Below are 12,172 nucleotides of genomic sequence, written 5' to 3'. Positions count from 1 at the left end.
GTTGGGATAAAACACTTGGCCTGAAATTCAGGGTTTGCTTTTGTGGACAAGGAGGTCCCTGAGAGAATTGCAGCTCTGAAGAAAGTCCTTAGAGCAGAGCTCTTGATATCAAGTACTTCAAATCTCAACCAAGGGTGACAGGGGCAATTATTTTTATCTCTAAGAGTTCATTAGTCTTGATTTTTGGAAAAAAGGAGAATAAAACTCATTAGCAACAATCTCAATAATCTAGTGAACCCTGCCAAAAAGAAAAAAAAGATGCACCTCAAAATTGAGCAGGTAGGGGATTACCTTTTATTTGATGAGGATTGCTGCAGTACAGCAGATATAACTCATTTGTATATTTGGTAGGTTAGAATGATAATCACAGAATTATTGGACAAATAAAATGCATTGCTGCTATGAGAGTTACACTTTCAGTTTGTTAACAAAAACCGAAAAAAGGATTTCTATGTATTTGTGACTTCCTTCTTTTATTTGTTACAGTTATCAAAGAGAAGAATGAATTTTCCATGCAGCTAGTATGCTTTTATTTATGCTTCTCTTCCTCTCCCTGTAAGAAGATATTAATCTGTCTAGTGTTCCTTTCTACCCCCTACTCCATTTTCTCTCCAAATCTATAAATCTGCATTTCAGCTTCTTGTGACCATTATGGGGAAAGTGTAGATCAACTCTGTATTGTTTGGCAAGTAATTGGCACCTTTAGCACTAATGTACTTAATTTATATTTGATTTGTTAATTTGTTTCATGGAGCAGTTGTACTCATAAAAGGAAACAAGTTGTAAGAACCTAAGAGGCAGCATGGGAGATGAGTAGTAGTTATTGTGGACTTTTCAGGAGGAAATCGTGTCAAGCCACCTGCTTTTCTTCTGAGTTTTGTAGGTGCAGAAGAAGTAGTAGTAGATGTGGGTATCTTGACTCTGAAGTTTGCAAACTGATTTTCTCATGAGAAAATCTAGGAGAACAATGGACTACGGGAAATCCCATGAAAGACATACAAAATTATTATTTTGTTAGAGCATAACAGGAGGTCCAAGAAAAAAAAAAGGATGAGATATTTTGTGGTTTTTTTGCAGGGCTTTTAGGCAGTCTTACAGGATTCACCAGTTTTCACCAATTTCTTAGGTAAATTTCACGTATCATTGGGAAAAAAATCTCTGGATAGTGACTGATTAAAGCATTTGACAATCTGGCAAGAGAGCTCAGTAACCTTGGATGCAGTTCAGTCAGGACAAAATGCAGAATATTAGGCTTTGATAAGAGCAATCAGGTGTGTAAGTGGAGAGTGGATGAGGATTGGACAGGCAGCAGCTCCACAGAGGAGAGTTTGGTACACAAGCTGATCATGAGATTGCAGCATTGCACAAGCTGCAAACATTGTGCTGGGCTGTGCAAACAAGTGTGTTGTAAGTCAGACCCAAGAAGTCACCAGCATGCTGGGCTGACCTGAGCTAAGCTTCCCTTGCAGAGCCTGGTTTTAGGTGCTGTACCTGAGTAGCTTTTAGCAGTGAGGGGAGAGGTTTCCTAAAGAGAAATAACTTCTCCATCATAATAACTTTCTTTGCAACAGCACTCATGTTTGAAGCAGGCAGTGGGGGGAAAGAGAGTGAGCTGTGCCATTTTTTTCCATGCCATTTTTGGAGCAGAACAAAGAGCATTTTGCCTGAACTACACTAGCGCTATTGATCAAGCTGTCTCTTGGAAAGATTTTTCTAAATGCATGAGAAGTGAAGAGAATTCCTGGAGAAAGTCATGGAGAGAAGGTTTGTTAATAGGCAGGTGTCATGGGCCTTTCTTGAGAACAGTTTCTGTAGAATTGTGGTGACTGCTATGCAACAGCAGGTTCTGGTTTTTCTTGCAGCCCTGTTTGGTTCTGTAACCCAAGCCTGAAGGGCTCTTTATTGCAACTAAATGGCGAGAAATGCCCAGACTGTGCTTGTACAGTGCCTAAAGCTTTGCTCCTATTATGAACAAAATCAGACTTGGAACAGGGTGAAGCACTATTGGTAGTAACAGTGGCTTGCACAGGGTCTTTTGATGGAAAGTGGCTGGAGCCCCAAGCTGCTGCATGTGTGCCACGGCACATTCACCTGTGCAGCTTCCACTGTGCTCTTGCATCCTGAGCACTGTCCCTGGCTGTGCTCTGGTTCCTGTTGAGACACCAGCTAAGTGCCTGCTGTTGGCATCCTTCTCCCCTTCTTCCCCTGCCCCAGCAGGTGCTCCCTTCTGTGCAAGGAAGTCCAGACATGGAAGAAGGGAGGAACAAGAGTGTGCCATCTGATGCAGCCTAGGTTTGGCTTCAGGTGCACGCAGCCAGGTTTGACAAAGGTTATGCTTCCTAGTGCTGCAAGCTGAAGCTTTGCATGTGGGTGGATTTGTAACAAACCTAAAGTGCTCCTGGTTTTTGTTGTTGACGCATAAATGCCTGTAAAGCTCAGAGTGCTGCTCTGAGCTCATACTGGCAGTTTGGTTTCCTCAGTTATAGGAAAAATATGGAAAAATGCTTCATTTTGGTAATGCAAACAGTGTGTTTAATATCACTTACTTGATAATCAGATGTAGGGATAAATACTTGGCTTCTTTGTGCATTACATTTTATTGCTCAATTATTTGCTTCTGGAGAGCAAATTTTTCTTAGCAATAATCTAAATGAAAAATTGTCATCACTTTATATATATATATATTGGTAAAATAACATGCCCAGTGTTTTCTTTGCATTTTGTCAGAGGTTTTCTGGTTTTCTCTACAATATTGAAGTACATATGCTGATCTAAATCTTTGTCTTACCCTCCTCTGTTTTAGTGTTGTTGGTCATCTTGTTTACGCTTGTATTTTGATTATTTGTCTATCTCTTGCTTTGCAGGAGACAAAGATGGCAGCAAGGTGACTACAGTAGTTGCAACTCCTGGACAAGGTCCAGACCGACCACAAGAAGTCAGCTACACAGACACCAAGGTGATTGGAAATGGATCTTTTGGTGTTGTGTATCAAGCCAAACTCTGTGATTCAGGAGAGCTTGTGGCCATTAAGAAAGTCCTGCAGGATAAAAGATTTAAGGTGAGCCTATGCATAAGTTCATAGTATTTTCATGAATGTTATCTCCTTTTTCATATCTTTGGTGGCAGTGTTTTTGATTTTATTAATATATTTTCATTGGAGAGCATAAATATGCCTAAAATTTTTTGGGACTGAAAATTAAACAGATGGGTTATGATAAAGCAGTAGTTAAACTTGAAAATCGGTGAGTCACTATGATTATTTGTATTAGTGCAAGTCAGGAAGCTAAAAATGCTGATTTGATGTGCTGTTTCCAGGTTGCTGGCCAAATTTCTCAGGCAGTGAACTGTGGAAACAAAGGAAAAGCTTGTCTTAAGGTTACTTTTTTCTAGCATAAACTCTTCTCCAGTCATTAATAATTAAACTGCTGGAAGGAACAGGAGCCTTTAGGCTTTGTTTTTGTTGCTGCACCTATAAAGTTGAAAGCTGTATTTGAGTAAATCAGAAATTATGAAGGCCAAGCAACAAGATAACAAATACTGAGCCCAGGGCAGTTTGGGCTGAAGATCACTTATTTTTTTTTTTGTTATCTGATTTATAAATGTGTTCTTACCCTGGTGGTTTTAGTAGACTAGTGGTCCTTTATTCTAAACTGGTAGCCTTCCAAAGAGATTGTGTGATTTTTAAACCAAAAAAATTTAAGAACCATAAGCCACCTCAACACTTCTGTTAGTCCACAGCTTGGTACTTAATGTACTTGACCTCTCTCCCTTATAGTCAGGTGGCCTGCAGATCAGCTTGTGCAAGCAGTACATGATTGCAGAGGTCCTGGTTTTAATATATCTTGTTTTCACAGCAAGACCTCATACACAGCTAGTTTCACTGGTAATATTTGTAGTTTGTGTCCTTTTTTGGTGGCAAAAACATTGTTTTGAAGTATTTCGAAGGAAAATGAGAAAGATGCATTTAAATTAATGTAATGCAGAATTGTTTACTTCCAGTTAAGGAGGATTTATAGAGTTCTTACATACTTCTTGCATCTGAGTTATTTCTGGACTGTATTATGGGTTGAAGGTAATTAGTACTTGGGAAGCATGCAATATGATGTAAGAGTGCCTTATTTTAGGAGCAGAAAGAAGAGGTAAAACAGAAAAGGAAAAGCAAATTCTAAACCTAGTACTTAAAAGGAGCTTTTTGGTCTCTTCCCATTGCATAGGTTTAAGGGGGAAGGTCAGGATATTTCCTATACCCTGTCATGCTTGGTTGATGTCAGCTAGTGGTTTTGACAAGAGCCTTTGATTTCTTTAGTCTTGTAACTGGGGCTTTGCAGTGTGTCAAAATGAAAACTTGGCCAAGCATTTTAGTTCCTGACCATCAGATATTAATAATTTGTGACATCTTACTTTTTTTTTTTAATTAATCTCTCTTGGGCATCTAGAGTAAAATGTTGGTCTTTGATTGCTTTTTGTTTTGGTAGTTGGTTTAGTGACATTTTGTTACCTGACTATATATCTTTTTAGAGTATATATCTTTTTAGAGTTTCTTTAAATGATAGAAAAAATTGTTTCTTGAATATTAACCCTTTGTTAAAGCAAAACAGCTGAACTGAAAAGCTAAGTAGGGTGTTTCCAGTTTGGACTCGGAATATATTGTCTACATTTGATAATATGAGCTGAGAACATCCAATACCTGGAGACTTTAATATCCCTAAACTAGGTGTAATTAATGCTTAAGTCCATGTATAGATTTGCAGAGAGACAGCATTAATTTAAAAATAGTTTTTTTAACTGCATAATTTGTATGGGTCACAACTGCAGTAATACCCAATTATGCATTTTTTCATATTCTTATCCCAAACTTTTATCCCAACTACACATCATCATCTACCTTTGGTCTAAGCTCCTTAATTTTTCCCATCATTTGTCACTTCAGTCCTCTCATTTTTTTTCACATTCTGATCTAGAACTGTATGTTATGTTGGCAGGAGGTGCAAATTCTTGCAGGCTGGATGGCAGCCTCTACCTGGGCAGATTTGGAAGCTAGACAGATGTACATTACATTAAGAGCAGCATACAGTTTCTCCAGGGAGTGCTACTCTTTGGGAATGCCTGATCTAGGTAGTAAATACTGGACCACATAATCTACAAGTTACAGAGGGAGCTTGGAAAGTGTGTTGGCTGAATGGTTTGAGTGCACTGTAGGAGCAGACCATCCCATGTGTTCAGAGAGCTGGGCTGTGGGTGCAGCTCCGCTGGGCTCTTGCAATCCCTGCTTGGCTGCCCAAGTCCAAATCCAAGGCCTGCTCAGTGGACTTCCCTGAAATCTGCCACTCCCCTCTCATTAATGCATACTCTGACTTCAGCAGTGACTGAGGGGAAAAAAGCAACCTTACTGCAGGCAGCCCAATGTGGTGGCAGCTTGTTTGATTTATTATTACTTTGTTAATGAATCAAACAAGAGAGGGAAGAGAGGAGGGGGCACTTCAGAAATACCAGTCTGCACTGATCCCAGTGGTGAACAAGCAACAAGAGGAAAGAGATGTATGGAAGTTGCTTCCTGAAATTTGAATCATGAACAACATTTTCAACTGTATGCTTCTGCCTGGTGCCTGCTTATCCCTTATCTACCTGGTGCTTGTCTATTGTGATATATTTCTCTTGGTACATGCAGTATAATTCCTAAGTCATGATTTCTTCAAAAAGTGCTTTGAGAAGAGCTAGCGGATAGTCTTGAAATTGAAAATTCAGAAACTAAAGAAAGTCCCAAGAGAGTGTAACCTCTAGGCTCTTGCTGCATTTTGTGAATGTAGAGGGCCATCAATGTGTAGGTCTGGAATATGTGCCTCAGTTGCCAATTTTAGATCTCTGTCAGGAAGCTGAGATGCATTTGTCCAGGTTTGAAGCTAGCTTGAAAGCTAGAGGGGGGTCGCCTATTTTTCTTTTTTCCTTTTCCATTACTATGACAAGTCAGCCTCCCAGCACTGGTCCAGACCAGAAAGAAGCTGAGTGTTAAATCAGTGCTGAAGAGTTGAATCTTACAGTTTCTGTGATGGTAAAGATAGTTTGCAATGCTCCTTCTTCTTTCTACTCCCTCGTTGCAGTTCAGTGGTTCTTCAGTTTGACATTGCAGTTCCTGCATGACCATGTTTTAAACAGGGCCTCTGAATTGCTCTGGATTTTAGAGTGTGTGTGTCTAGAGTTCAGTGTAATGTACAGCAATAGTATTGGTAGGAGTAAGTGCTAAGTCCCTGAAGGGAATAAATAAAATACCACCTAGAGATTTATGCTTAATTTCAGTTTGCAGTTCTGCCTTCAGTAAAGTAGTTCTCCATACTAAGTGTGAGGAATTAAGTAATGTAATTTTGGGCAATTACCTGATACTTGAGTCAGTAGTTCACAAACTATGTGCTGTTTGTCAATAATCTGTGAAACAATTTAATTTGTTTACTTTAATTAACCAACTCTTAAGGAAAGTTATATTTTTGGGGTGGTGGGTTTTGGATTTTTTTTTTCAGTTAAAAGTTTAACAGGTGTGAGAGGGATGTTTCTCTTTGAAAAACAGTATAAGGCAGCTGCTCACAAACTTTGGGGCCAAAGTGCTTTCAAATGGCAAAATTTCCAAAAGACAATGACCTGGCTTTCACAGATCTATACTAAATTTCTGCTTCTATTCCAAAAATGTGTAATAATAGGTTCTTATGCAAAGCATCAATAGGTGCAGTTAAAAGGTTCATAGTATTTTCAATTATTTTCATTTATGTGTCTGTGCAGGCCCTCAAGTGACACAGCATAATTGTGATTCTTGAAAAGAAAATACTGGTAGCATAAAAATTCTTGCACTGCTGTTAGTATTTTCACTGGAATATTCTTCAGATTAAGAGTCTGTCATGTTGCTGTCTCATTGCTTATTATTGGTTTTTGCACAGAGGCATGTTAGCATAAATAGTTATTTTTTATTTCTGCCATTCCATTAAGGTTTCTAAGAAATCCTAATGAAATGAATGTGTGAATTGCTAGAAGTATTTCACAGCTGACTGAGAATAAGCAGTTAAATTTCTTGCATCTGAATTGCATACTTGATGTTTCTGCTTTTAGCACTGGGCTGCTGAAATTTAAGTGATGAAGAGAGTTTGTACTCCTCCTGCACCTTTTCAGTCTAGATTGGGCATCACATTTTTTGTTAATGGCTCACAGAGACATAAAGTGTGCAGCAAGAGAAAGCCAAATTCTGTAATGGGAACCATTCATGCCATCCAGTCTGTCAGATCATTCAGAGACTGCCTTGGTTTAACCATCCAACCGTGTGTGCCCTTAGCTTAGTTGTGTGAATTATTTAAATAGGCAGATCTTCTGGAGTGTGAGAGGATGTCAAACTAGGGCCCTAATGGTCCATAAATGTGAAGCACTGCATTGCTGAAGCTGAGGCCACTCGATTGTAGGCAGTGGTCTTTCCTGTTTTTAGTTAGGGAAGGAATAGGTGTTGTGAGTATTTACATGTTTATTGTTTCTTTGTCTTGGTTTACTGGTTTGGGGGTATTTTTTTGTTGGTTTTTTTTTGGGGGGGGGGTTGGTTTGTTTTTGGTTTTTTGCTTTATTTTGTTTTGGCGTTTTTTTGGCTTTTTAATATGTAAAGTCTTAGTGTTGATTTGAGCCTTAAAGCTCAATAAAGCAGCAGAATGGAAAAATAAGTTTGTGTTGAGGTTCTGGTTTCTTTCTTTCTTTCTCTGCTGGTGTGTGTGCTTTTGTGAACTGTTTGAAATGCTTCTCAAAGCAACAGCTTTCCTTCAGGTCCTGCCTCAGATATATCAAGCTGCTAAGTATAAAAAGATTCTTTTCAAAGTAGCCCATATCCGCTGTTTGTGTTACCTTATTTACTGCAACTTTGATCATAGCAGCTCCCATGAAAAATGTAAAACCACAAGGAAGACTTTCCATTGAAAAATGACTAGGTGTTTAGGTTTTTAAGTTCTGCTAACTTTTCAAGAGAATTTTCTGTTTAAAGCATTCAGAAATCTAGAGCTGACCCAGTTTGTTTCTTAATAGGTTTTGTGTCTCTGCTTATGGTTGAAGGTATAATTCTGTAAATACGCATGTGAAAAAATGAACCTGTTGATTAATGATTTGTCTCTTTTGCTCTCAGAATCTCAGTGGTTAACAGACCACTGTAAGAATATGACTTCAAATTGGGTTGAATTAGTTCCATTTTTTCTGACTTCCCCCAGCTTGTTTCTTAGCTCTTGGTTATTGATGGCCAGTAAAGATACAACAGATAGTAGCATTATACTGGGAAAAAAAGGCTTCATTTCAGGGGGCTTCAGTCTATTAAGGCCACTTTTGGTGTATCTGAGCTGTTTTGAGGAGAGAGGTACTCAAGTTACTTCGGTAATGTGACTGAAAGAAGATATAAAACAAGTTTTGTTTTGCAGTCTGTAAGCTTGGGCTGTGGGTAATCATGTCTATATACTGACAAGCAGACAGGAGTTTGACACCCATCTTCTTGATATGTGTTGGGCAGCCCAGTTGTAAAGCTTTAAGGGAAGTGGTATCACTGTCTCTTCTGTGCAGGTTTGTTTTCCCTTTGCTGGGCTCAGACAGGATGTGTGCATCCTCTTGCTTTTTAATGTTTTAGCAGGTCCATCTTCCAGACTCCTATTTCTGTGTACCACAGCTTTGTCATGAGAATGTTAAAGGTACGGTTGAAGAGAAGCCATTGTTACTGCTGGATATCTCAAAGAAGCCTTGACTTCCTTTGTATGTGCCTGAGTTGTGGACCCTTTCTTTCAAGCACACAGGTGGATATTGAAGTCACAGAACAGACCTCCAAGATTGATTCCAACCTTGTACTGATGACCACCTTGTCAACTAGACCATGGCACCAAGTGCTACATCCAGTTGTTCCGTGAACACCTCCAGGGGTGGTGACCCACTGCCCTCGGTAGTCCATTCCAAATTTTAATAACCATTCTTTGAAGGAATTTCTCCTGATGTCCAGCCTAAACCTCCCCTAGTTCAGCTGGAGACTGTGTCCTCTCATTGGGTTTGCTGGTTGCCTGAGAGCAGAGACCAACCCCACTTTGGGACAAACTCCTTTTTGTAGTAGTTATAGAGAGCAATAAGGTCACTCCAGATCTTCCTCTTCCCTCCTACTTGACTCCTTTGTAGAAGGGAATTGAAAGTTATTACAGAGGTTCAGAATGAATGCTACCTTCATCTAAGTCAGTGTTTAAAGTTTTGAATACAGTGTAGAGGTTGGATTTACTCTGATGTATTCATGGTTATCTTTCACTGTGACCTCTTGTTATCTGCACAGGTTTCCTCTGAACTAAGGACTGAACTTCCTTTTTTAATTTAATCTGTGTGTGAGTTAGATGCGTTCTCTCATCTCGTATCTCCATCTAAGGATCACTGAATATTCAAACATTAATCTCTCAGGCCTTCTCTTAGAAGAATCCCTTTATTTACTGCATCTCAGTTGAGTTGGAAGCACCCATGGGATAAAAAGTCACAAAGGAAAAACATGGTGATGAGAATTAGTAACATTTAAGCACCTTTCTTTCAAGTCTTTGAGGGCTTGCACATCATAGCTACTTTGAAGATCTGAGGAATAGTGAATCACTGTTCATAAGACTATCATGGAGGTTTTACTCTCTTAAGGGTGCCTTAATTTTATTGTTGAATAGCTAGAAAGTGCACTCAAAACAATAGATCTGTCTTCTGACTAATGAGATGTTTTGTGTTTGGATCAGAAGTGGGGATGTAAGGCTGAAAATATTTTTCAGTGACTTCAGCAAATATTGTGAACATTCGTTAAACCAGTAGTAGAAAGATAATTGAGCCTGATGAAGACTGCCTTTTACTCCTAGCTGTCCTCAGCTAAGGGAATACAGTCCCTCTTTAAGACTGGGGCTATCAGATAAGATTTCCAGAATGGGAGATGCCTGGGCATGTGTTCAGGTTGTTTTTCCATCTTCTAAACAGCTGGAGGGCTATGGTTGCTTTCAGAGAGGTTTTTTCTAATCTATGCTTTAACTCTTGTATAGAGGCCAGATTTGTAGCTCTGGCCCAACTTTCTTTATCCAGATTATCAGAGACACTTACCAAGATAATAGCTTTTCTTACAGCAGTACTTGATCTGGCTGTCTCCTGGAAGCTTACTGGAGGAGCCAATCCTATCATTTAACTGTAATTGCAGTTGCAGTGCCTGTCTGCTCACAGCAACCAAAAAGGCTCAGTAGAGATCTGAATTTTCACTCACAACAATTTCATTCCATTTTCCAATTTTCTCAAACTTTCCTAATGGATAAAAAAACCGTTTACTCTTGCTTTTCTTTGAAGAAAGCAGTGCACTGTTCAGTGTATCAGCTGTAACCTTCCTGGGCATACTTCAGTGGCCTAGAACATCTAAGAATTCTAAGAATCATATTTCTAACTTTATTTTAAAGTCTGTACAATAAAATTATTTGTAGTTATGGCTACTCCTGCAGATGTTTTCAAATCTGACAGCTGAACTGGATGCATAATAGCTGTTAGTACAAAATAGATCTTCAGTTTGGCACATGAGATGACATGGAGTTTGTACTATGAGCATTGATTTCAGTTTTCTGCTTTTTAGCAGAAGAGTCTGGACTGATAATGAATGTCCAGGGAATGCAATGTTGTCCAGCCACAGCTGGCCTAGGATAGAGGAGGAAAAGCTCTTCATCTGCAGACGTGCTTTGTGCGTGTTTAGACATGTGTTTCCACGTGTTGCCATGTGGAAACCAACATGTCAGTAGGGAAACCAAACCAACATGTTAGTAGGGAAATAGGCCCTAGGAGTGTGTTCTTTGAAAAGGGAGGAGTCAAAAGAGGGCTTTTCTGCTCCTACCCCGTGGGTGTTTGCATGAGGCCTTTTATAGATCCACACCACAGTTTAAGTGGTGCATTTATTTTGGGTTCTGAGCTTTTCTATTTCCGTGAGTTTTTCTGTGGTACTCCTTAAACTAGGACCAAGATGGGACTTTAAAACAAGATACCTGTTTTGTCAGTTTTCTCTGCTCTTGCTCACTTCTAGTGTATAACTTGAGACTTAAATAACTTAAAATTAAATCTGTCTGTCCTATGTGAATTTACTGACGAACAAAAAGAACTGGAAGATACATTTATGAAAAGTCTTTTGTCCCACTAGTCCACATAAGTCATAGAGCTGCTCCAATAATGCTTTGGTTTACTTCCTCTTGTCTCTCAGGTCTTCTAAAGGAAGTGACTTCCTATGTCTGGTTCACATAAAATACATATATATAGTGTGTGAAATATATATTCTGTGTATATACATTCCCAAATTAGCTAGACTGTTTTGAGAGACACTGGTTAAATGGATGCTATTCTGAAATAATGACCTTTAGAGTGGAGAGTACAGTCTAAAAGAATTCCAAACCCATCAAGGTATGGAAATGCATAGTTCAAAGCACATGAATAGATGTAACTCAGCCACATGCCGTCAGCACATTATAACTGTAAGAGTGTACTTGGACATTGCAGAATTCGTGATTGTGGTCAAATTAAGTTCCGTTTTGAAAGATAATTTCCTTTCCTTTGACTTTTTAACATTGCTGCCTCTAAGTGCCTGAGAAGGACTGGGATAGAAAAACAGTAACCCTGCATGCAGTAGAAATAACCTCTCCATTTTATTTTTATAAATCAGTTTTACATCTGGGTCACACCTGCTAATTAGAGGGAGCCTTGATTATGGCATGGATTTGTAGGTCTGTGTAACAAAGGTAAAAATTGATTTTAATGTTCTTCATTTTGTACTGTTTTATGGAGAGATCTTTGGTAGCCTCTCAGGATCCCTACTCTAGGAGAGTATATAGGAGACTCTATATCTTTGCATTTTGAGACTGGCAGATCACAGGCTGGTGGAGCAGATTTGAGTTTTCTCATCTAAAAAGAAAATATTTAATGCTGACAGTGTTAGTGTGGCAGTGGAGTAGAGCTTTCTAAGTGTGCAGCCAATTCAAGTAGGGAATCGAGGGCATTATTTTGTGAATGGAGCCTGAACTTTGTCAATTAAAAAGTCACAGTACAATTTCTGAAGTCCTTCTGAAGCTCAGTGATTTAGTGGTTGACTGTGTATGAGGCTGTATATAAATTCTAAGCTAGTTTCATCTTTTTTCTTCTTAGAGTAGATGCTGAG

At 39.0% G+C, this 12,172-nt stretch overlaps 1 protein-coding gene across 2 annotated transcripts in view; it reads left to right on the top strand.

The window, feature by feature from the left end:
- The window catches only part of GSK3B (glycogen synthase kinase 3 beta), a 148,733-nt gene that overhangs the window by 51,889 nt on the left and 84,672 nt on the right, over positions 1-12,172 (top strand). For both annotated transcript variants that reach the window (XM_063148393.1, XM_063148395.1), the window contains exon 2: positions 2,865-3,058. In XM_063148393.1, coding sequence (XP_063004463.1) covers positions 2,865-3,058 — 194 coding nt within the window. The remainder of the gene's footprint in view (positions 1-2,864; positions 3,059-12,172) is intronic.

This window comes from Melospiza melodia, chromosome 2 (genome assembly GCF_035770615.1).
Source record: "Melospiza melodia melodia isolate bMelMel2 chromosome 2, bMelMel2.pri, whole genome shotgun sequence".
NCBI classification, from domain to species: Eukaryota; Metazoa; Chordata; class Aves; order Passeriformes; family Passerellidae; genus Melospiza; species Melospiza melodia.
This window is presented reverse-complemented; position numbering and strand designations above follow the sequence as displayed.